The sequence below is a fragment of the Anomaloglossus baeobatrachus genome, chromosome 2 (assembly GCF_048569485.1).
Source record: "Anomaloglossus baeobatrachus isolate aAnoBae1 chromosome 2, aAnoBae1.hap1, whole genome shotgun sequence".
In the NCBI taxonomy this organism is placed as follows: Eukaryota; Metazoa; Chordata; class Amphibia; order Anura; family Aromobatidae; genus Anomaloglossus; species Anomaloglossus baeobatrachus.
Genome location: NC_134354.1, coordinates 793,959,350 through 793,985,991, shown reverse-complemented (window position 1 = coordinate 793,985,991; position 26,642 = coordinate 793,959,350). Strand labels below are relative to the sequence as shown.

Genomic DNA, 26,642 nt, shown 5'->3' with positions numbered 1-26,642 from the left:
TATCTTCATGAATCCAGTGGGCATGGATAGGTGGCTTCTTAGTTATTACTTCTTACTTCTTAGTATGGATCCACCTTCATGTGTCTAGTGGGTGGATCGAGGAGGCTCCTTGGTTATATCTTCATGTGTCCAGTGGGTGAGGAGATGTGGCTTTTTTGGTTATATCTTCATGTGTCCAGTGGGTGGGGAGAGGTGGATTCTAGGTTATATCTTCATGTCTCCAGTGGGTGGGGAGAGGTGGATTCTAGGTTGTATCTTCATGTCTCCAGTGGGTGGGAAGAGGTGAATCTACTTGGTGAACAGAAAATTTTAATCTTGAGTAACCAATTAGTTGATAGACGTCATATTCTCTGGGGTCTAGTGAGTGGATGGAGGTTATCATATCTAGAGTCCAGTAGTGGCTTCTTGATTATGTCCAATGGTAACCAGGGAATTAATCAAGGCTTGTACTCTCCTCCAGTGTCCAGTGGGCGTGGAGTCGGTCTGTTGTTGATTATTTTCTAGCGCTCTTTAGGTGGGTATTGGTGGCTTCTTTGTTATGCTCATAGTTGTCCAGTTAGTGAATATATGGCCATAATCTCTGGTGGCTGTTGGGTGTAGAGCCGCAAATAGGCTAAATAATGAATGGGTGGAAAGCAATGGATTGAAAGTTATCCCTCGTGTCCAGTGGGTAAATAGAACATATGTGGATACATCCACTGGACACCAGAGATTATGACCTTCTAAGGACACACTAGACACAAGATATTATAGTCCGTGGTATCCAGCGGGGGTGAAGTGGTGGATAGAAGGTTATAATCTCCAGTGTACAGGAGCTGGAGAGTGTTGGCTTGTAGCTATGATCCCTTTTGTCCACTGTTTCAGGTTATTTTGCCTAGTGATGTCAAGTTTGATGAATTCTAGAAGTTTTCACCATTTATCATTATTAAAGGATCTGATCACTTTATTGACAACCCCTTCTCAATCCCCATATTTTCCCTAAGTAAAATAATAACATCTATACTCTTCTCCAGTGCCGATGCCGTTCCAGCTGTGTTGTCACTAGCTCTCCTGGGGATCCTGTGACATTGTGTCTCGCGAACCCTGTGGCCAAACAGCGCTGGATGAGAGAATGGAAATAAAAGTCTCACTCAGCTCCTCTCAAATCTCCTCATTTCCCCTCGAAGACTGGACTTGTCTGAAGGAGGAGACAATGAAGCCAGTGCTGATTGACCACAGGGATTTTGTGACATAAAAATGTCATGCGATCCCTAGGAGAGGCAATGCTCACACTGCTAGAACGGCGCCAGCATTGGATGTGAGTATATGTTATTATTTTCCTGGGGGTAACAAAAGGATTGATAAGGGGTTGTCCAGAGAGTAGACAACCCCTTTAAGCAATGTAATGGATTCTACTGATTACAGAGAGCTCCTCTGATAATCTTGGGTGTTAGGTCTCCAAATGGTCCCATAATCGCAAATCTTCGGGCAAATGAGGATGGGAAATGTTGGACTTCATGGTGCATGATCCTTTTGGAAAAAAAAAAATATCAGACATGACTGTCTATATGATGGGGATGGAGATGGGGCAAATGTTTACCAAACCATGCTGAGTGTGACCAAATCCCCTCTACCCCTCCCACTATGATGGTCACAATTCGCTGACTACACATCATGTCATCCTGTACCTAAAAGCCCCCCCAAAAAACCTAACGTCACTACATTTACTCATTCTCCGCTGGTTGTGTTGCAGTGTTCCAGTGCAGCTGCCATCGCCATTGTCACCGCTCTAAGTTTATTGACCATTTTTGGGAGAATACGAAATGTGGCTCAGAATCTCCAGCTGTCTGTGTAAGGAGCTTCAACCTTCACAAGAGCCTCCAACTGTCTGTATGAGGTTCCCCTGACTTTCTCTAGAACCTTTAGCTGTCCATGAGGAGTCCTGACATTGTCAAAAACTCTTGCTGCTCATGAAAAGCCCCAACCTTCCAACCTTCACAAAAACTACATGCTGTCCATGTGAAGTATCTCCAGCTGTCTATAAGGAGCCACCACCTTTCCAATAACTTCTAGCTCTCCATGAAAAGACCCAAACTACACGAGAAACTCTAGCTGTCCAAGAAGTGGCCCAACCTTCACAAAATCCTCCAGCTGTCCATGTGAGGGGCCCTGACCTTTGCAGAACCTCCAACTGTGTACAAGAAGCCCCCACCTTACCTAGAACTTTCAGCTCTCCATGAGAAGATCTGACCTACACGAGAAACTATGGCTATTCATGAAGTTCCCCAACTTTCAAGAAAATCTCCAGCTGTTCATGTGAGGAGCCCAGGATTTTGTGAGAATCTCCATCTGTCTATAAGGAGCCCTCACCTGCCCAAGAACTCCTAAATCTCCATAAGGGAACCAACCTACACAAGAACCTTAAGTGGTGAATAAAATGCCCTGTCACTCGCTAGAACCTCCAGTTATCCATGTGAGGAGCCCAGCAGTCTATAAGGAGCCTTCACCTTCTGAAGAACTTCCATCTCTCCAAGAGATGACCCAACCTACATGAGAAGCTCTAGCTGTCCATGAAGTGCCTCACACTTCATGAAAACCCTCATCTGTCCATGTGAGGAATTCAGACCTTTGTGACAATCTGCAGTTGTCTATAAGGAGCCTTCACCTTACCAAGAACTTCCAAATCTTCACGAGAACACTCAATCTACACAAGAAACTTTAGCTGTCCATGAAGTGCCCGAGCCTTCATGAAAATCTCCAGCTGTTCATGTGAGGACCACTGACCTCTGTGAGAACCTCCCGCTGTCTTCAATGTGCCCTCACTTTTCCAAGAACTTCCAATTTTTTATGAGAAGACCCTACCTAGATGAGATTCTCTGGCTGTCAATAAGATGTCCAGTGCTTCTCTAGAATTGCCAGGTGTCCATAAGGATCACTGATGTACACGAGAACCTTACAAGTATCCATGAGTATCCCCCGACCTTCAAAATAATTTCCAGCTGTCCAAGAAGAGTCACAATCTTCATAAGAACCTCCAGCTGTCCATGAGAAGCCCTGACCTTCACAAGAACCTCTTGTTTGTGAGGGGCCCCAACTTTCTTGAGAACCTCCAGCTGTCCATGTGAGGAGCCACAACTTCGATGTGAACCTCCAGCTTTCCATATGAGAAGCCCTGATCTTCACAAGAACCTCTTGTTGTTCGTGAGGGGCCCCAACTTTCTTGAGAACCTCCAGCTGTCCATGTGAGGAGCCACAACTTCGATGTGAACCTCCAGCTTTCCATATGAGAAGCCCTGATCTTCACAAGAACCTCTTGTTGTTCGTGAGGGGCCCCAACTTTCTTGAGAACCTCCGGCTGTCCATGTGAGAAGCCTTATCCTTCATGTGAACCTACAGCTGTCCATAAGAGGAGTCCTGAGCTTCACAAGGACCTCAGCCTATATAATAATGTAACTTCAGCACTTTGCAGTGTGTTTACATCGCTGCCCACTAAGCACTGGTTGTTGCAGATGATGGATCTCACATTCCAGATGTGATGGCTAAATATTTGTGTTATGTGAACTGAATATTATGTGGAAAAGCGGAACGTCTGCCGGGTTCCAAATATGCCATATATGTAGCCGGCAAATGGGCCGTATAGGCTATGGCTGCATATAACAGGTGCCTTTTTGTATGTGAAGGACTGTGTGCACTTTTTCTTTAGCTGCCATAATAGATGACAATAAAGCTGAGATATTTGGGTATCACTGAAGGGTCTGGTGAGAGACATATCTCCGAGACGGAGTCTACACTGAGCGTCCGCGGTGATCATACAGGAATGCCTCTAACACCGCCGGTGTAGGCTGAGTCTGTACTCCATATAGTCTGCCAATTACATATGTGACCTGCGGCTTCTCCATATCACACACCTATTACATGTAGGGCCTGGTTCATTATTGCAGTTGCGCCTTTTCTTTTCTTTCTAGTTTTTGGTGTTTTGCTACTTTTTTTATTTGTGCCTTTTTAACATCTATTTTATATGTTTGCTTTTCTATATTCAAAATTGCGGTCAAATTTGGAGTTTCCAGATATTTTCAGGTGGTTCATCAATTACAACTTTTTTTTTCGGTATTTCGGGATTTTATCGGTATGTGCGACTTTTTTGAGCTAATAGCATGCAAAACAGTAAAAGTCAAAAATAAAGAGTATTTTTTTTATTTTGCACAAAACTCATGAACCGCATTTGCCCTAATGAAGAATTTGGTGCAAAAGATGTCAACAAATACCACAATACAAAAAACGAAAAGTGAAAAACCCCACAACACAACACTCTCCATCACACAGAACAATTTGCTTGTCCCTCCTTATAATCTGCCCGTTATGGCTGAATGTCCGATACCACAGAAGATTTGCCCCAAGAGTTCTCGAAGGTGAGGAGAAGTCTTCAGTAGGAGCCACATCTCATCCCATTATTAGCTGATGTGTCGGGGTCTTCGCTCACGGGTAGAAGACTTGTCCCAGCATTTGTGTTAGAAGAAGCATCTGACTGATCAGAATGACTGCCCAGAGCTGGAGAGTGAGTCCATCGCTGGAGGCTGCGGGGTTAGAATAAAACAAAGGGTCAGCTACTACAAGGTCTACATCCAGTAGACCAACGTCAACTCCTGACATGTATGCTGGGCCCACCAAATCCTCCCGTTATTACTGCTCTGGGGCTCTCCACCTCCTTTGCCTCATATTCTCCCTCCCTATAATACTGCTCTGGGGCCTTCCTCCTCCTCCTCCTCCTCCCTTTAGTACTGCTCTAGGATCTTCTTCCTTCTTTTTCTCCTTTCTCTACTACTGCACTGGGGCCTTCCCCATCTCTTCCTCTATCTCTTGTTCCTCCTCACTCTTCTTTCACCCTAGACTTCCTTCTCCTCCTCCTTCAACAACTGCTCTGAGCCTTCCTCCAGTTCCCTCTCCTACTGCCATGAGCCATCCTCCTCCTCCTTCCTCCACTACTACTCAGGGGCCTTTCCCCTTCCTTTATTCTATTATTTCTTCCTCCTCCTCCTACTCAGCCTTCTATAACCCTAGGGGCTTCCCTCTCCTACTTCTAATACTGCCCTGGGCCTTCCCCTCCTCCTGGGCCTTCCCCTCCTCCTACTTCACCTGCCTCTACTACTACGCTGAGGCCTTCCTCCTATCTCTACTACTTCTTTTGGGCCTTTCTCCTCCTTCTATTACTGTTCTTGGGCTTTCTCATTCCTCCTCCCTCTACTACTGCTTTGGTGCCTTCATCCTTTTTCCTCTACTACTGCTCTGAAGCCTTCCTTCTACCATTTACTACTGCTTTTGGGATCTTCATCCTAACACTACTACTGCTCTGGGGCTTTCTCATTCCTCCTCCCTTTGCTACTACTAGTTCCGGATCTCCTTCCTCTACTACTGATCTGGTGCCTTCCTCCTTCTCCTCCTCCCTACACTACTGCTCTGGGGCTTTCCTCTTCCCTCTACTACTGGTCTGGTACCTTCTTCCTCTTCCCTCTACGATTGACCTGAGCCTTCCTCATTCCTCTTCTCTATACTACTGATCAGGTGCCTTTCTCTTCCTCCTTCCTGTACTACTAGTTCCGGACCTTTCTCCTCCTGCCACTACTACTGCTCTGCACCCTTCTCCTCCTCCCTGTACTACTAGTTCCGGACCTTTCTCCTCCTGCCACTACTACTGCTCTGCACCCTCCTCCTCCTGCCACTACTACTGCTCTGCACCCTTCTCCTCCTGCCACTACTACTGCTCTGCACCCTCCTCCTCCTGCCACTACTACTGCTCTGCACCCTCCTCCTCCTGCCACTACTACTGCTCTGCACCCTTCTCCTCCTGCCACTACTACTGCTCTGCACCCTTCTCCTCCTGCCACTACTACTGCTCTGCACCCTCCTCCTCCTGCCACTACTGCTGCTCTGCACCCTCCTCCTCCTGCCACTACTACTGCTCTGCACCCTCCTCCTCCTGCCACTACTACTGATCTGGACCATCCTCCTCCTCCCATACTACTACTGCTCTGGACCATCCTCCTCCTTCCACTAATACTGCTCTGGACCTTCCTCCTCCCATTACTACTGCTCTGGATCATCCTCCTCCTTCCACTACTACTTCTCTGGACCATCCTCCTCCTCCACTACTACTACTACTGCTCTGGACCATCCTCCTCCACTACTACTACTGCTCTGGACCATCCTCCTCCTCCACTACTACTACTGCTCTGCATCCTCCTCCTCCTCCACTACTATTACTGCTCTGCACCATCCTCCTCCTCCACTACTAATGCTATGGACCTTCCTCCTCCCACTACTACTGCTCTGGACCATCCTCCTCCTCCCATTACTACAGCTTTGGGCCTTCCTCCTCCTCCTCCTCCTTCCACTACTACTGCTTTGGACCATCCTCCTTCTTTCACTAATACTGCTTTCGACCATCCTCCTCCTCCTTTCACTAATACTGCTCTGGACCATCCTCCTCCTCCACTAATACTACTGCTCTGGACCATCCTCCTCCTCCACTAATACTACTGCTCTGGACCATCCTCCTCCTCCACTACTACTACTGCTCTGGACCATCCTCCTCCTTCCACTAATACTGCTCTGGACCATCCTCCTCCTTCCACTAATACTGCTCTGGACCATCCTCCTCCTTCCACTAATACTGCTCTGGACCATCCTCCTGCTCCACTAATACTACTGCTCTGGACCATCCTCCTGCTCCACTAATACTACTGCTCTGGACCATCCTCCTCCTCCACTACTACTACTGCTCTGGACCATCCTCCTCCTCCACTACTACTACTGCTCTGGACCATCCTCCTCCTTCCACTAATACTGCTCTGGAGCATCCCCCTCCTTCCACTAATACTGGTCTGGACCATCCCCCTCCTTCCACTAATACTGCTCTGGACCATCCTCCTCCTTCCACTAATACTGCTCTGGACCATCCCCCTCCTTCCACTAATACTGTTCTGGACCATCCTCCTCCTTCCACTAATACTGCTCTGGACCTTCCTCCTCCTCCCATTACTCCAGCTCTGGGCCTTCCTCCTCCCACTAATACTGCTCTGGACCATCCTCCTCCTTCTACTAATACTGCTCTGGACCATCCTCCTCCTTCCACTATTACTGCTCTGGCCCTTCCTTCTCCTCCCATTACTTCAGCTCTAGGCCTTCCTCCTCCTCCTCCTCCTCCTCCTTTTCCTCCCATTCTTCTGACTGCCCCTTTGTCTTCCTCCTCTTTCTTTATAAAGAACCTGTCTGCGCTTTGTGTCTATCATTAAAAAAAGGCGCTACAACATTTAGTGGAATTGAAGGGGATGGGGGGGTGGGGTGAGGTTTTGGGGTAATTACCTGCATTAAAAGGACACCAGGCAGCTTTACATCTTCTGTCTGTGAAGAAGAGGAGCATAGCATTAGGATGGATGACTTATACCGTGGCCAGTAAAAGTTGTCATAGGTCGGTATCGTCTAGTCACTAGACTCTAGTGGGACCTCCACTCACTTTTCACCAGCTCGCAGTTGTAGACGCTGGACTTCTCCACGGACTGCAGACTTATCACATTCCTCTCCCTTTCCCGGGTAAAATTAGTCACCTTGAACTTTTCAAAAGGAGGAATAAGGACTTCTTCCTCCCCTGGGAAGAAGGAGAAGTTCTTGATGTTGACACCATAGCAGGTCTGGATGGTGAAGAAAGTGTCTTCTCCAAACTGCAAGGCATTCTGGTCGTTCTTAGAGGAAGACGTGAATTGACCAAACCGGATGGGTTTCCGAGACTCGGACGTGAACTTGACCCCTCTTATTCCTCTGAAGACCTTGTGACAAGCCGGGGTCTCGACACCATCCAAGACTTGCAGGGCTTTAGTCAGATAATAGTGGAGAACCTTAAACCTGAAGTTCCTCAGGTAATACTCCTTGGACTGACCGGCTTCTCTCACCGCCTCATTGAAGACCTTGTGCAGAGGACCATTGATGGTGTACGCGAACAGAGAAATGGCGTACTCATCCTTAAAACCCTTCGGCAAACTTGAGTATCGCTTCTCCAGCTTCTCCTGCTGCCACTTAAAAGTGGCGGTGTCCCAGGCATCGGCAAACTCCTTATTGGCGGAGTACTCTGCTTGGAATAGAAGAGGGATCTCCTCCTCCATCGCGTCACTACATCCTCGGTACTGGTCATCAAACGACATGGGAGCCATATCAAGCATGGATTCCTTAGTAGAGAAGACGCTTCTACTAAAGACCCGGCGAGTGTCAACCTAAGAAAGTATAAGGAGACTATCAAGAGTAATCGTCTCCGGACTGTATACTCTGTATACTAATTACCCATAATACTGCACCAGGACTGCCTGCAATGTACAGGAACACAAATACTATAATACCGCCCCTATGTACAAGAATATAACTACTATAATACTGCCCCTATGTACAAGAATATAACTACTATAATACTGCTCCTATGTACAAGAATATAACTACTATAATACTGCCCCCTATGTACAAGAATATAACTACTATAATACTGCCCCTATATACAAGAATATAACTACTATAATACTGCCCCCTATGTACAAGAATATAACTACTATAATACTGCTCCTATGTACAAGAATATAACTACTATAATACTTCCCCCTATATACAAGAATATAACTACTATAATACTGCCCCTATGTACAAGAATATAACTACTATAATACTTCCCCCTATGTACAAGAATATAACTACTATAATACTGCTCCTATGTACAAGAATATAACTACTATAATACTTCCCCCTATATACAAGAATATAACTACTATAATACTGCCCCTATGTACAAGAATATAACTACTATAATACTGCCCCTATGTACAAGAATATAACTACTATAATACTGCTCTTATATACAAGAATATAACTACTATAATACTGCCCCCTATATACAAGAATATAACTACTATAATACTGCCCCTACGTACAAGAATATAACTACTATAATACTGCCCCCTATGTACAAGAATATGACTACTATAATACTGCTCCTATGTACAAGAATATAACTACTATAATACTGCCCCCTATATACAAGAATATAACTACTATAATACTGCCCCATGTACAAGAATATAACTGCTATAATACTGCCCCCTATGTACAGGAATATAACTACTATAATACTGCCCCCTATGTACAAGAATATAACTACTATAATACTGCCCCCTATGTACAAGAATATAACTACTATAATACTGCCTCTATGTACAAGAATATAACTACTATAATACTGCTCCTATATACAAGAATATAACTACTATAATCCTGCCCCTATGTATAAGAATATAACTACTATAATACTGCCTCTATGTACAAGAATATAACTACTATAATACTGCCCCTATATACAAGAATATAACTACTATAATCCTGCCCCTATGTATAAGAATATAACTACTATAATACTGCCCCCTATATACAAGAATATAACTACTATAATACTGCCCCCTATGTACAAGAATATAACTACTATAATACTGCCCCTATATACAAGAATATAACTACTATAATACTGCTCCTATATACAAGAATATAACTACTATAATACTGCCCCCTATGTACAAGAATATAACTACTATAATACTGCCCCATGTACAAGAATATAACTGCTATAATACTGCCCCCTATGTACAGGAATATAACTACTATAATACTGCCCCTATATACAAGAATATAACTACTATAATACTGCCCCCTATGTACAAGAATATAACTACTATAATACTGCTCCTATATACAAGAATATAACTACTATAATACTGCTCCTATATACAAGAATATAACTACTATAATACTGCCCCCTATGTACAGGAATATAACTACTATAATACTGCCCCCTATATACAAGAATATAACTACTATAATACTGCCCCTATGTACAAGAATATAACTACTATAATACTGCCCCTATGTACAAGAATATAACTACGATAATACTGCCCCATGTACAAGAATATAACTACTATAATACCGCCCCTATGTACAAGAATATAACTACTATAATACTGCCCCCTATGTACAAGAATATAACTACTATAATACTGCTCCTATGTACAAGAATATAACTACTATAATACTGCTCCTATGTACAAGAATATAACTACTATAATACTTCCCCCTATATACAAGAATATAACTACTATAATACCGCCCCTATGTACAAGAATATAACTACTATAATACTGCCCCCTATGTACAAGAATATAACTACTATAATACTGCCCCTATGTACAAGAATATAACTACTATAATACTGCTCCTATATACAAGAATATAACTACTATAATACTGCCCCTACGTACAAGAATATGACTACTATAATACTGCTCCTATGTACAAGAATATAACTACTATAATACTGCCCCCTATATACAAGAATACAACTACTATAATACTGCCCCATGTACAAGAATATAACTGCTATAATACTGCCCCCTATGTACAGGAATATAACTACTATAATACTGCCCCCTATGTACAAGAATATAACTACTATAATACTGCCCCCTATGTACAAGAATATAACTACTATAATACTGCCTCTATGTACAAGAATATAACTACTATAATACTGCTCCTATATACAAGAATATAACTACTATAATCCTGCCCCTATGTATAAGAATATAACTACTATAATACTGCCTCTATGTACAAGAATATAACTACTATAATACTGCCCCTATATACAAGAATATAACTACTATAATCCTGCCCCTATGTACAAGAATATAACTACTATAATACTGCCTCTATGTATAAGAATATAACTACTATAATACTGCCCCCTATATACAAGAATATAACTACTATAATACTGCCCCCTATGTACAAGAATATAACTACTATAATACTGCCCCTATATACAAGAATATAACTACTATAATACTGCTCCTATATACAAGAATATAACTACTATAATACTGCCCCCTATGTACAAGAATATAACTACTATAATACTGCCCCATGTACAAGAATATAACTGCTATAATACTGCCCCCTATGTACAGGAATATAACTACTATAATACTGCCCCTATATACAAGAATATAACTACTATAATACTGCCCCCTATGTACAAGAATATAACTACTATAATACTGCTCCTATATACAAGAATATAACTACTATAATACTGCTCCTATATACAAGAATATAACTACTATAATACTGCCCCCTATGTACAGGAATATAACTACTATAATACTGCCCCCTATATACAAGAATATAACTACTATAATACTGCCCCTATGTACAAGAATATAACTACTATAATACTGCCCCTATGTACAAGAATATAACTACGATAATACTGCCCCATGTACAAGAATATAACTACTATAATACCGCCCCTATGTACAAGAATATAACTACTATAATACTGCCCCCTATGTACAAGAATATAACTACTATAATACTGCTCCTATGTACAAGAATATAACTACTATAATACCGCCCCTATGTACAAGAATATAACTACTATAATACTGCCCCCTATGTACAAGAATATAACTACTATAATACTGCCCCTATGTACAAGAATATAACTACTATAATACTGCTCCTATATACAAGAATATAACTACTATAATACTGCCCCTACGTACAAGAATATGACTACTATAATACTGCTCCTATGTACAAGAATATAACTACTATAATACTGCCCCCTATATACAAGAATATAACTACTATAATACTGCCCCATGTACAAGAATATAACTGCTATAATACTGCCCCCTATGTACAGGAATATAACTACTATAATACTGCCCCCTATGTACAGGAATATAACTACTATAATACTGCCCCTATGTACAAGAATATAACTACTATAAAACTGCCCCCTATGTGCAGGAATATAACTTCTATAATACTGCCCTCGGTGTGCGGTTTTCTTGCCTGTGTGACTGTGGTCAGTATTATCGCGGTGAGGAGGGCGGTTGCTGTCGGGTATTTCGGCTGCTCTGGTCTCTTCCCCATGTCTCTGCACCTGTAATGAGACTGATAGATGGAGACTGTTGGGGGCAGATCTTGTGGGGGACGTTACCTCGTTATATGACAATATTTCCCCCCAGATGTGACGATGGGGTAATAGGGATTCATAGAGAAAGACAGGAAAAGCCGACCGGAGGTCTCCGCTGTGTTTTATGAAAACCGTGTCCCCAGAGATCCTCCTCTTCTCGGGGGCGGCAGTCGTGTCCTGATGATGGGGTGTGGAGGCACCAGTGGGTTTTAGTGGATAAAAGTGACCTAAACAAAGTCAGGCGTTATTCACACAGGGCTTTATGAGGTCGGCAAAAACTAACTTTTTCAATAAACGGTTCTTTTTTGGGTGATTTTTGAGCATTTTTTTGTTTTCTTGAAGGATATAGAAGTTTTTTTCCAGTGCTCGGTTTGGTCGGATCCTCAGGATCTGCTCCTCACGTCACACGTGCACTTTTCTGACCCGGTGTCTTGTTCGTTGATTGTGAAGCTGATCCACTATAAACCTCACCAAAAACTGAACCAAACCCCTTTCTTGTGGATTTTGGGGCAGATCCGCCTCACACCGCAGAGCCTATCTGAAAGGAAAGTGGATTTCCCATAGAAATGATTTTCGAGGGTTTTACCAGGATTTTGGGGGATCAGCCAAACTCATTCTACTGTAATTTATAGAGGACGGTCACTCACCATAAATACAGTCATATGAAAAAGTTTGGGCACCCCTATTAATGTTACCTTTTTTCTTTATAACAATTTGGGCTTTTGCTATTTCAGTTTCATATATCTAATAACTGATGGACTGAGTAATATTTCTGGATTGAAATGAGGTTTATTGTACTAACAGAAAATGTGCAATCCGCATTTAAACACAATTTGACCGGTGCATAAGTATGGGCACCCTTAACAATTTCTTGATTTGAACCCTCCTAACTACTTTTTACTGACTTACTAAAGCAGTAAATTGGTTTTGTAACCTCATTGAGCTTTGAGCTTCATAGGCAGGTGTATGCAATCATGAGAAAAGGTATTTAAGGTGGCCACTTGCAAGTAGTTCTCCTATTTGAATCTCCTATGAAGAGTGGCATCATGGGCTCCTCAAAACAACTCTCAAATGATCTGAAAGCAAAGATTATTCAGCATAGTTGTTCAGGGGAAGGTACAAAAAGTTGTCTCAGAGATTTAACCTGTCAGTTTCCACTGCGAGGAACATAGTAAGGAAATGGAAGAACACAGGTACAGTTCTTGTTAAGCCCAGAAGTGGCAGGCCAAGAAAAATATCAGAAAGGCAGAGAAGAAGAATGGTGAGAACAGTCAAGGACAATCCACAGACGACCTCCAAAGACCTGCAGCATCATCTTGCTGCAGATGGTGTCACTGTGCATCGGTCAACAATACAGCGCACGTTGCACAAGGAGAAGCTGTATGGGAGAGTGATGGGAAAGAAGCCGTTTTTGCAAGCACGCCACAAACCGAGTCGCCTGAGGTATGCAAAAGCACATTTGGACAAGCCAGTTATATTTTGGAAGAAGGTCCTGTGGACTGATGAAACAAAGATTGAGTTGTTTGGTCATACAAAAAGGCGTTATGGATGGAGGCAAAAAAACACGGCATTCCAAGAAAAGCACTTGCTACCCACAGTAACATTTGGTGGAGGTTCCATCATGCTTTGGGGCTGTGTGGCCAATGCCAGCACCGGGAATCTTGTTAAAGTTGAAGGTCGCATGGATTCAACTCAGTATCAGCAGATTCTTGACAATAATGTGCAAGAATCAGTGACGAAGTTGAAGTCACGCAGGGGATGGATATTTCAGCAAGACAATGATCCAAAACACCGCTCCAAATCTACTCAGGCATTCATGCAGAGGAACAATTACACTGTTCTGGAATGGCCATCCCAGTCCCCAGACCTGAATATCATTGAACATCTGTGGGATGATGTGAAGCGTGCGGTCCATGCTCGGCGACCATCAAACTTAACTGAACTGGAATTGTTTTGTAAACAGGAATGGTCAAATCTACCTTCATCCAGGATCCAGGAACTCATTAACAGCTACAGGAAGCGACTAGAGGCTGTGATTTCTGCAAAAGGAGGATCTACAAAATATTAATGTCACTTTTATGTTGAGGTGCCCATACTTTTGTACCAGTCAAAATTTGTTTAAATGCGGATTGCACATTTTCTGTTAGTACAATAAATCTCATTTCAATCCAGAAATATTACTCAGTCCATCAGTTATTAGATATATGAAACGGAAATAGCAAAAACCCAAATTGTTATAAAGAAAAAAGGTTAATTTCAAAAAGCTATATAACCTCAATTCCACTCCTTCTGACCAGAATGATGACCTCAACAAAATGAATAACTTCTTGGACAAAATCCATCTTCCTAAACTAAATGAGCATCAGCTAAATATTTTAAATCGTCCATTTACTGATTCTGAAATTTTACAAACAATTAAAAACCTAAAAATAAACAAGTCCCCAGGCCCAGATGGGTTTTCCAATGAATTTTACAAGACTTTTTCCCAATTACTTGTACCTCACCTCTGTAAAATTTTTAATCACGCAGCTTCCACCAGAGATTTCCCTGCAGAAATGCTCCAGGCAAATATAACCCTCATCCCTAAACCAAATAGTGACCCTGAATTAGTGACTAGTTATAGACCCATCTCTCTAATTAATACAGATGTAAAAATTTATTCAAAAATATTAGCCGAAAGATTAAAAGAAATTCTCCCATCATTGATCCATCAAGACCAACTAGGATTTGTTAAAAATAGGCAAGCATCAGACGGTACTAGAAGATTACTAAATATTATTGAATACGCTAAAAAATCTAGAACACCCACCCTACTTTTATCGCTTGACGCTGAGAAAGCATTTGATAGAGTGGGGTGGGAATTCTTGGAAAACACCCTGAAAACATTTGGCTTTGACAACACATCCATTAACGCCATCATGGCGCTATATTCCTGCCCCTCAGTCACAATTAAATCAGACAACCACTCTTCAAAAACGTTTATGATAACCAATGGAACTCGTCAGGGATGTCCTTTATCACCGCTACTTTTTGCCCTGATTATGGAACCTTTGGCAGAATGTGTCAGGTCAAATGAAAAAATTAAAGGTATTTCCATAGGGAAAGAAAACTTTAAAATAAGTCTTTTTGCGGACGATGTAATTATGACTCTTAGCGACCCATTAAACTCCATCAATGAAATAAACAACATTTTGAAAGAATTCTCCATTGTTTCAAACTTTAAAATTAATGAGAAAAGGTCAAAAATGCTAGCTCTTAACCTCATCCCAACAGCACAAGAAAATCTTAGAAATAATGTTAATTATGAATGGGTTACAGACGCTATCGAATACTTAGGTATTACTTTCACAAAAGATATTAAAAGCACCTTAATCCTCAACATGAATAAACTCTTATCTCAGATTGAAAAAGACTTTGCAACATACAACAAAACCGAAACGACATAGCTTGGTAGAATATTGGTAGCTAAGATGTTTATTCTACCCAAAATTTTATATACAATTGGATGTCTACCTATCATCATCCCAGACGAATTCCTAGTCAAATTGCAAAAATTGATCAACAAATATGTCTGGAATAATAGTAAAGTAAGGGTGGCCAAAAATACATTATTCAAAAATAAAATTAATGGAGGATACGGCCTTCCTAATATACAAGCATATTATTACTCAAATTTATTAAAACAAACCAACAATTGGTTATTAAAAAATGAAAATACTCCAACTTGGGTTAACTTGGAACTAATATTATCAGGAAATAATTCTTTCCGCTCTCCTTTACTGGAACAGTTACTAAGCTTTGGAGGACGAAAATCAAATACCTATGATAGCAGCACTATTAATGCTGCATTTACTTCCTGGGAAAAGATTTCAAGAATCTCCAAAGACAAAATTACTTTTGAAGTCTTTAAAAAAACAGAGATAAAAAATATAGATTTGTCAAACAATACCGAGACAGTAGATAGATGGGTCCAGTCAGGGATAAAATACATAAAAAATATATACGATGGGACAAACTTCACCTCATTCTTACAACTTAAACTACAAAACAATATACCAGATAAAGATCTTTACTTCTTCCTAGAAATAAGGAAAACCATCCGGAAACTTGTAGAACCCAAATGTAAAATAAACAAATTCATACTTAAATTGATAAACAACCCAAATAACAAACTAATATGGAGTCATAAGAACATCTATCATGCCTACAATTCTGAACTCCCCACAAGAAAAATGATACACATATCCAGTGGGGAAAAGGACTTGAAAGTAGAATTCACCCAAGACCAATGGGATAAAGCTCTTAAAAACACATACCTTTCCAATATCTGCGCTACATTACATGAAGCTTATTATAAGATTTATACCAGATGGTATTTCACTCCGGACAAAGTAGCTAAAATATTCCCAAGCCAAAAACCAACATGCTGGAGAGGTTGTGATACAAAAGGTGACATTGTTCATATTTTTTTGGAGCTGTCCTAAAATCAGAAGCTTATGGCAGAAAGTATCTAAAATAATAAATCTGATAATGCACTCAAAAATAAGTCTAACCCCACAATTAGCTCTCTTATCGATAGATTCGGATACAATAAACATAAAATACAGGGCCGTCGTAATTCATATCCTTCTAGTTACCAAAATCGAATTGGCGGCACGCTGGAAATCCAATAAAATTCCAAATATTTACGATCTAATAGAAAAAATATCCCTTCATAAGTTCTATGAAGAGAAGCATGCCCTAATTAATAACTCTTGGAACAGATTTCATAAAAAATGGGACCCATGGACTGACTTTATTAACAACAATACATAAAATTTTAAATCTAATCTAGTTCTAATTCTTGTATAAACGTAATACACTATACTTATTTAATTAGTTTAATAAGAAAATTGTTTGTTTACATCTATCTCCTGACATTATTTCAATATCATACTTTGTAAATGCTTAATCCGACTGTATGTCATAGTTTTTACCAATGTTATTTGTTTGTTTCTCCTTTTGCATATGTCTACTGTATATTATTTGTTTGATATAGCATGAAGTAATGCTATACAGCACTTTGTTTTATTGTTTTTGTTAGAACGGTTTTATGTATAAACTTTGAAAACCTAATAAAAAATTATTGAATCATAAAGAAAAAAGGTTAACATTAATAGGGGTGCCCAAACTTTTACATATGACTGTATGTATCTGTCACCTGGTTAAACGCCGCTGATCTCCTGAATCCAGCAGATTTCCTTTACATCCTGCGCCCTCTATTCCCGAGATATGACCCCTCTACCCTATATAGAAATCTAGTCTTCATACAAGTGGGCGTGGTCCTCAACTCCATTCTGTGGGCACCTGAGGACCACACCTCCTTGGCTAACAAGACTACTTATTTATACAGTACAAAATGTATCCCGTCAGTTATGGACACTGATAGACTTGGAAGCGTGGACCTAGTTACAAAGAGGTAGAGCACTCATCTCTAGGTGTAGAAACAAGAGGGCGGCCGGGGGCCCCAATCACGGGGTCATCAGCCTAACTTTGAGGTTGACTGGTAGATTGTCCAGCCCTGGAGAAAATGCAGGAGGCCGCAAACTGCCATATCCACCCGACTACATGGACTAGGTAAACTTTATCACATAGATGACGTCTTCCAGGACCTATCAATGTCACTCACCCGTCCATCAGAACCTACAAGTGTCACTCACCCGTCCATCAGAACCTACCAGTGTCACTCACCCATCCATCAGAACCTACCAGTGTCACTCACCCGTCCATCAGAACCTACAAGTGTCACCAATCCATCAGAACCTACAAGTATCACTCACCCATCCATCAGAACCTACCAGTGTCACTCACCTATCCATCAGAACCTACAAGTGTCACTCACCCGTCCATCAGAACCTACAAGTGTCACTCACCCTTCCATCAGAACCTACAAGTGTCACTCACCCGTCCATCAGAACCTACCAGTGTCACTCACCCATCCATCAGAACCTACAAGTGTCACTCACCCATCCATCAGAACCTACAAGTGTCACTCACCCATCCATCGGAACCTACCAGTGTCACTCACCCATCCATCAGAACCTACAAGTGTCACTCACCCATCCATCCATCAGAACCTACAAGTGTCACTCACCCATCCATCCATCAGAACCTACAAGTGTCACTCACCCAGCCATCAGAACCTACCAGTGTCACTCACCCATCCATCAGAACCTACAAGTGTCACTCACCCGTCCATCAGAACCTACAAGTGTCACCCATCCATCAGAACCTACAAGTGTCACTCACCCATCCATCCATCAGAACCTACAAGTGTCACTCACCCATCCATCAGAACCTACCAGTGTCACTCACCTATCCATCAGAACCTACAAGTGTCACTCACCCGTCCATCAGAACCTACAAGTGTCACTCACCCGTCCATCAGAACCTACAAGTGTCACTCACCCGTCCATCAGAACCTACAAGTGTCACTCACCCGTCCATCAGAACCTACATGTGTCACTCACCCGTCCATCAGAACCTACAAGTGTCACTCACCCGTCCATCAGAACCTACAAGTGTCACTCACCCATCCATCAGAACCTACATGTGTCACTCACCCGTCCATCAGAACCTACAAGTGTCACTCACCCGTCCATCAGAACCTACATGTGTCACTCACCCGTCCATCAGAACCTACAAGTGTCACTCACTCGTCCATCAGAACCTACATGTGTCACTCACCCGTCCATCAGAACCTACCAGTGTCACTCACCCGTCCATGAGAACCTACAAGTGTCACTCACCCATCCATCAGAACCTACAAGTGTCACTCACCCATCCATCAGAACCTACCAGTGTCACTCACCCATCCATCAGAACCTACCAGTGTCACTCACCCATCCATCAGAACCTACAAGTGTCACTCACCCATCCATCAGAACCTACAAGTGTCACTCACCCGTCCATCAGAACCTACAAGTGTCACTCACCCGTCCATCAGAACCTACCAGTGTCACTCACCCGTCCATCAGAACCTACAAGTGTCACTCACCCATCCATCAGAACCTACAAGTGTCACTCACCCATCCATCAGAACCTACAAGTGTCACTCACCCGTCCATCAGAACCTACAAGTGTCACTCACCCGTCCATCAGAACCTACAAGTGTCACTCACCCGTCCATCAGAACCTACAAGTGTCACTCACCCGTCCATCAGAACCTACAAGTGTCACTCACCCATCCATCAGAACCTACCAGTGTCACTCACCTATCCATCAGAACCTACAAGTGTCACTCACCCGTCCATCAGAACCTACAAGTGTCACTCACCCGTCCATCAGAACCTACAAGTGTCACTCACCCGTCCATCAGAACCTACAAGTGTCACTCACCCGTCCATCAGAACCTACATGTGTCACTCACCCGTCCATCAGAACCTACAAGTGTCACTCACCCGTCCATCAGAACCTACATGTGTCACTCACCCGTCCATCAGAACCTACAAGTGTCACTCACTCGTCCATCAGAACCTACATGTGTCACTCACCCGTCCATCAGAACCTACCAGTGTCACTCACCCGTCCATGAGAACCTACAAGTGTCACTCACCCATCCATCAGAACCTACAAGTGTCACTCACCCATCCATCAGAACCTACCAGTGTCACTCACCCATCCATCAGAACCTACCAGTGTCACTCACCCATCCATCAGAACCTACAAGTGTCACTCACCCATCCATCAGAACCTACAAGTGTCACTCACCCGTCCATCAGAACCTACAAGTGTCACTCACCCGTCCATCAGAACCTACCAGTGTCACTCACCCGTCCATCAGAACCTACAAGTGTCACTCACCCATCCATCAGAACCTACAAGTGTCACTCACCCATCCATCAGAACCTACAAGTGTCACTCACCCGTCCATCAGAACCTACAAGTGTCACTCACCCGTCCATCAGAACCTACAAGTGTCACTCACCCGTCCATCAGAACCTACAAGTGTCACTCACCCGTCCTTCAGAACCTACAAGTGTCACTCACCCATCTATCAGAACCTACAAGTGTCACTCATCCGTCCTCAGAACCTACAAGTGTCACTCACCCGTCCTTCAGAACCTACAAGTGTCACTCACCCGTCCTTCAGAACCTACAAGTGTCACTCACCCGTCCTTCAGAACCTACAAGTGTCACTCATCCGTCCTCAGAACCTACAAGTGTCACTCACCCGTCCATCAGAACCTACAAGTGTCACTCATCCGTCCTCAGAACCTACATGTGTCACTTATCAACAAGTGTCAATCAATCGTCCTCCAAAGCCCACTAATGTCACTCGTAAATCTCCAGAACCTACAAGTTTCACTCATCTGTCCTGGAAAACCTACAAGTGTCAGTCAGTCATCCTCCAGAACCTACAAGTATCACTCAATCTTTCTCAAGAACCAACAAGTAACACCCATCCATTCCATCTTCGAGAACCTACAAGAGTCCTAAGACTCTACAAATGCTACTCATCATTCCTCTAGATCCTACAAGTATCAACTGATCCATCCTCAGAAGCAACAAGTGTCCTTCATCTTCAGGACCTACAAGTATTCCATATCTATGCTCCAGAACCAACAAGTGTCACTCATCCATTCTCCAGAACCTACAAGTGTCACTCATTGATCCTCAGAACCTACAAGTGTCAATCATCTGTCCTCCAACACAGGTATCACTCATCTGTCCTCATCACCCATAAGTGTCACTAATCTGACCTGTAGAACTAAAAAGTGTGACTCTTCCGATTTTTCCGCCTACTAGAACCTACAAGTATCACTCATCCATCCTCCAGAACCAACAAGTATCACTCATCCATCCTCCAGAATCTACAAGTATCACTCATCCATCCTCCAGAATCTACAAGTATCACTCATCCATCCTCCAGAATCTACAAGTATCACTCATCCATCCTCCAGAACCAACAAGTGTCACTCATCCATCCTCCAGAATCTACAAGTATCACTCATCCATCCTCCAGAATCTACAAGTATCACTCATCCATCCTCCAGAACCAACAAGTGTCACTCATCCATCCTCCAGAACCAACAAGTGTCACTTATCTGTCTTCGAAAACCTGCACACGTGGTCAAACTTGTTGGTTCCCCTCGCCCCTCGTTTAGTGAACGAAGAATGGTCACAGAAATAACTTGAATCTGATAAAAGTAATAATAAATAAAAAATCTATGAAAATGAACAATGAAGTCAGACACTGCAGCGTTTCTGCTTCCACTCATGAAATCGGCCTGGACAGAAATAATGGCGCCCTCCTCCTTTTCCTCTTCCTCCTCTTCTTCCTCCCCCTCCTCTTCCTCCTCCTCTTCCTCCTCCACTTCCTCCTCCTCCTCTTCTCTCCTCCTCCTCCTCTTCTTCCTCCTCCCCCTCCTCCTCTTCCTCCTCCTCCTCCCCCTCCTCTTCCTCCTCCTCTTCTCTCCTCCTCCTCCTCTTCTTCCTCCTCCCCCTCCTCCTCTTCCTCCTCCTCTTCCTTCTCCTCCTCCTCTTCCTCCTCCTCCTCCCCCTTGCCCTCCTCCTCTTCCTCCTCCTTCTTTCATTGTACCCTGCACAGATTCAAGACCCCCTGTGCCGGATGCAGCAAAGCAGCTCCAGACTATAACAGAGCCTCATAGCCTCCTCCATGTTTCACAGTAGGGACAGTGTTCTTTTCTTGATATGCTTCATTTTTCCGTCCGTGAACATGGAGCTGATGTGCCTTGCCAAAAAGTTCCATTATTTTGTCTCACCTGTGCATAGGGCATTCTCCCAGAACCTTGATTTAATTTGTCCCATTTGTCAAATTATTTTCAGGGGCGCCATCATTTCTGTCCAGGCCTGTTTCATGAGTGGAAGCAGAAAAGCAGCAATGTCTGACGTCATCTGTTCATTTTCATAGATTTTTTATTTAGTATTAATTTTATCAGATTCAAGTTATCTCTGTGACCATTGTGAAGGTTTACTTCAATTAAACGAGGGGAACCAACAATTTTAACCACATGTGTACAAGTATCACTCATCCATCCTCCAGAATCTACAAGTATCACTCATCCATCCTCCAGAATCTACAAGTGTCACTCATCCATCCTCCAGAATCTACAAGTGTCACTCCTCCATCCTCCAGAGCCTACAGGTATCACTTATCCATCCTCCAGAGCCTACAGGTATCACTTATCCATCCTCCAGAGCCTACAGGTATCACTTATCCATCCTCCAGAATCTACAAGTGTCACTGATCTGTCCTCCAGACCCTACAAGTGTCACTGATCTGTCCTCCAGACCCTACAAGTGTCACTGATCTGTCCTCCAGACCCTACAAGTGTCCCTCCTCCATCCTCCAGACCCTACAAGTGTCCCTCCTCCATGCTCAGATCCTACATCCATCCTTTAGAACTTACAAGTTTCATGTATCAAACCTCAGAACCTAAAAGTGTAACTCATCTTTCTCCAGAACCTACAAGTGTACCTCATCCATCCTCAAAACCCACAAGTGTACCTCATCCGTCCTCAGAACCTACAAGTGGACCTCATCCATCCTCAGAACCTACAAGTGTACCTCATCCATCCTCAGAACCTACAAGTGTACCTCATCCATCCCCAGAACCTACAAGTGTACCTCATCCATCCTCAGAACTTACAAGTGTACCTCATCCATCCTCAGAACCTACAAGTGTACCTCATCCGTCCTCAGAACCTACAAATGTACCTCATCCGTCCTCAGAACCTACAAGTGTACCTCATCCATCCTCAGAACCTACAAGTGTACCTCATCCGTCCTCAGAACCTACAAGTGTACCTCATCCATCCTCAGAACCTACAAGTGTACCTCATCCTTCCTCAAAACCCACAAGTGTACCTCATCCATCCTCAAAACCCACAAGTGTACCTCATCCGTCCTCAGAACTAACAAGTATCTCTCGTCCGTCCTCAGAATCCACAAGTGACGCTCACACATCCTCTACAAGTATCCCTCGTCCGTCCTCAGGACCCACAAGTGTAATTGTGTCATTTTTGCACGTCTCTGGTGGGATCATTCCTAGGTGAGATTACTAATAAACTGATAACTTCTGACCGATCATGAAATGAGTATTTTTAGCTTGAGGTGGAGAATGTGGACAGGGACATCATCAGCCGCGGTGAAGCTTGTGCAGATCCCTGCGCGGTGGAGACCGGAAGGTGGGATCCGTGGACCTGGGTGGACGATGTTCTCAGCAGCCCACGTCCATGCAATCTCCAGCCATGATATACAGGGTTTAGATGATGCTCTTGCAGACCCTCAAGTGACCATGGGGCCATGAGTGCTCCCGTCCGTCCCCCCATAACACCCCTCTCCTCAGTATGTTTACCTGCTGTCCGAGTCTATAGCCCCTCTGCTGTCTGTGACGCCGGCCCTGGCACGGATATTTAAGAAGCGTGACAGCCTGTTCTTATTATAGACACACAGGGACAACTGCGGCCAAATGTCACACACAGCCGGGGCTGGTCACACAACACGGAGAGAGCGGGCCGAGCCCTGCACATAGGGGGGCAACAGAATGGACCACACACACTGCTGAGATAAGGGGGACAGAACGGGCCGAGCCCTGGAGATAGGGGGCAACAGATCGGACCACACACTGCTGATATAGGGGGTAACAGAACGGGCCGAGCCCCAGACCACACACACGGCTGAGATAGGGGGCAACAGATTGGGCCGAGCCCCGGACCACTTTGTGACGGGGTGTACAGCAGAGCAAGGAGAGACAACAGGCCGAGGATGATCCAACAGGTTTACTAACAGGAATACAGAAACCTGTTGGATCATCCTCGGCCTGTTGTCTCTCCTTGCTCTGCTGTACACCCCGTCACAGTCACACACAGCCGGGGCCAGTCACACAACACGGAGAGAGCGGGCTGAGCCCTGCACATAGGGGGGCAACAGAACGGACCACACACACTGCTGAGATAGGGGGGGACAGAATGGGCCCCGGACCACACACACTACTGAGATAAGGGGGACAGAACGAGCCGAGCCCTGGAGATAGGGGGCAACAGATCGGACCACACACTGCTGATATAGGGGGTAACAGATTGGGCCGAGCCCCAGACCACACACACTGCTGAGATATAGGGTAACGGAATGGTCCGAGCCCCGGACCACACACACTGCTGAGATAGGGGGCAACAGATCGGGCCACACACACTGCTGAGGTAGGGGGCAACAGATCGGGCCACACACACTGCTGAGATAGGGGGCAACAGATCGGGCCACACACACTGCTGAGGTAGGGGGCAACAGATCGGGCCGAGCCCCGGACCACACACATGACTGAGATAGGGGGTAATGGAATGGGCCGAGCCCCGGACCACACACACATAACTGAGATAGGGGGTAACGGAATGGGCCGAGCCCCAGACCACACACACTGCTGAGATAGGGGGTAAAAGATCGGGCCGAGCCCTAGAGATAGGGGGGTAACAGATCGGACCACACACACTGCTGAGATAGGGGGGAACAGAATGGGGCGAGCCCCGGACCACACACTGCTGAGATAGGGGGGGAACAGAACCTGATACATGGGTGCACAGAGTATAGGGGTATACACAAGCATACGATCCCCCCCCCTATATCACACCTGTAGATTGAAGGGACATGGGATAGCGACGCAGCGTGCACTACAGACGGTAATGACCACAGGGCCCGGTCTGGGACTGAACGCTGTTTATTAATGACCAGGCACCAGGTTGTGTAGAAGTTGCTGAAGGTCCGGGGGTGGGTCCTCGGGGGTCTCCCTTGGATTGTTCTTGCAGCTGCGCCAATTCTGGATGATCCAGATGTTTCCAGTGATTCATATCATGTCTGTCATTCTCTTAACCAGCGTCTGAAAGAAAGAAGGAGAATGAGCGGGGGTCTCATGTAGTGTCAGTGCGGGGGCCACATGGGCCCGACCCACTGGATATCACCAGGAGGGGAGTGCACGGCCTCATCCAGACATCAGTGCGGGGGCCACACCGGGCCGTCCCACCGGACATCACCAGGAGGGGCAGTACACACTTCTGTCCGCTGACACTGAGGTGGGGTGTACAGCCTCGTCCAGACGTCAGGGTCCCGAACCCCCTGAGCCGTGCAAAGACGGACCTCCTGAGCCGTGCAGAGACGGACCCTCTGAGCCATACAGACGGACCCCCTGAGCCATGCAGAGACAGAGACCCTGAGCCATGCAGAGATGGATCCCATGAGCCGTGCAGAGACGGACCCCCTGAGCCGTGCAGAGACGGACCTCCTAAGCAGTGCAGAGACGGACCTCCTAAGCAGTGCAGAGACGGACCCTCTGAGCCATACAGACGGACCCCCTGAGCCATGCAGAGATGGATCCCATGAGCCATGCAGAGATGGACCCCCTGAGCCGTGCAGAGACAGACCCCCTGAGCCATGCAGAGATGGATCCCATGAGCCGTGCAGAGACGGACCCCCTGAGCCGTGCAGAGACTTACCCCCCGAGCAATGCAAAGACGGACCCCCCAAGCAGCGCAAAGACGGACCCCCCGAGCAGGCCCTTAAAATGTATTCAGACGCCAAACCAGGATCATAAAATGTATGTAGACCCGGCCTGCGTCAGTGCCACGTTTATCACCGCAGCCATACTGGATGCCCTTCTTTCTATACTGGCTGCCCTTCTTTCTATACTGGCTGCCCTTCTTTCTATACTGGCTGCCCTTCTTTCTATACTGGCTGCCCTTCTTTCTATACTGGTTGCCCATCTTTCTATACTGGCTGCCCTTCTTTCTATACTGGCTGCCATTCTTTCTATACTGCCTGCCATTCTTTCTATACTGCCTGCCATTCTTTCTATACTGGCTGCCCTTCTTTCTATACTGGCTGCCCTTCTTTCTATACTGGTTGCCCTTCTTTCTATACTGGTTGCCCTTCTTTCTATACTGGTTGCCCTTCTTTCTATACTGGTTGCCCTTCTTTCTATACTGGTTGCCCATCTTTCTATACTGGCTGCCCTTCTTTCTATACTGGCTGCCCTTCTTTCTATACTGGCTGCCCTTCTTTCTATACTGGCTGCCCTTCTTTCTATACTGCCTGCCATTCTTTCTATACTGCCTGCCATTCTTTCTATACTGGCTGCCCTTCTTTCTATACTGGCTGCCCTTCTTTCTATACTGGTTGCCCTTCTTTCTATACTGGTTGCCCTTCTTTCTATACTGGTTGCCCATCTTTCTATACTGGCTGCCCTTCTTTCTATACTGGCTGCCCTTCTTTCTATACTGGCTGCCCTTCTTTCTATACTGGCTGCCCTTCTTTCTATACTGGCTGCCCTTCTTTCTATACTGGCTGCCCTTCTATTTCTATACTGGCTGCCATTCTTTCTATACTGGCTGCCCTTCTATTTCTATACTGGTTGCCCTTCTTTCTATACTGGCTGCCCTTCTTTCTATACTGGCTGCCCTTCTATTTCTATACTGGCTGCCATTCTTTCTATACTGGCTGCCATTCTTTCTATACTGGTTGCCCTTCTTTCTATACTGGTTGCCCTTCTATTTCTATACTGGCTGCCATTCTTTCTATACTGGCTGCCCTTCTATTTCTATACTGGCT

The 26,642-nt window shown here is 44.3% G+C and overlaps 3 protein-coding genes across 4 annotated transcripts in view; 1 reads left to right on the top strand and 2 right to left on the bottom strand.

The window, feature by feature from the left end:
* LOC142290097 (protein sel-1 homolog 3-like) overlaps window positions 1–3,739 on the top strand; it is a 172,029-nt gene extending 168,290 nt beyond the window's left edge. Inside the window, exon 24 of the mRNA XM_075334031.1 lies at window positions 1,733–3,739. Within this exon, the coding sequence (XP_075190146.1) occupies window positions 1,733–1,834 (102 nt within the window). The 3' untranslated portion in view covers window positions 1,835–3,739. The remainder of the gene's footprint in view (window positions 1–1,732) is intronic.
* Window positions 3,740–4,157: 418 nt separating this feature from the next.
* On the bottom strand, window positions 4,158–23,466 carry ART1 (ADP-ribosyltransferase 1). Of its 2 annotated transcripts, none has more exons than XM_075337690.1 (5): window positions 23,404–23,466; window positions 11,920–12,021; window positions 7,490–8,240; window positions 7,339–7,377; window positions 4,158–4,553 (listed from the first exon to the last, which is right to left on the bottom strand). In XM_075337690.1, exons 2-5 carry the CDS (start codon window positions 11,998–12,000, stop codon window positions 4,456–4,458), a joined length of 969 nt encoding a protein of 322 aa, XP_075193805.1. In that variant the 5' UTR covers window positions 12,001–12,021; window positions 23,404–23,466; the 3' UTR covers window positions 4,158–4,455. The 2 variants fall into 2 exon arrangements, with proteins under 2 accessions (XP_075193805.1, XP_075193806.1); XM_075337691.1 differs by having other exon boundaries at window positions 11,920–12,010; window positions 23,404–23,441.
* A 1,294-nt stretch (window positions 23,467–24,760) lies between these two features.
* The window catches only part of RSPH1 (radial spoke head component 1), a 58,989-nt gene continuing 57,107 nt past the window's right edge, over window positions 24,761–26,642 (bottom strand). The window contains exon 9 of the mRNA XM_075337692.1: window positions 24,761–24,918. Within this exon, the coding sequence (XP_075193807.1) occupies window positions 24,908–24,918 (11 nt within the window). The 3' untranslated portion in view covers window positions 24,761–24,907. The remainder of the gene's footprint in view (window positions 24,919–26,642) is intronic.

Bases quoted from the DNA above. Each gene is read 5' to 3' on its own strand.
- ART1 (XM_075337690.1), bottom strand. From the start codon at position 12,000: ATGGGGAAGAGACCAGAGCAGCCGAAATACCCGACAGCAACCGCCCTC. The intron at 8,241-11,919 runs GCAAGAAAACCG...ATACTTTCTTAG, and splicing joins TACTGACCACAGTCACACAG to GTTGACACTCGCCGGGTCTT. The intron at 4,554-7,338 runs GTAATTACCCCA...CTAACCCCGCAG, and splicing joins CTGGTGTCCTTTTAATGCAG to CCTCCAGCGATGGACTCACT.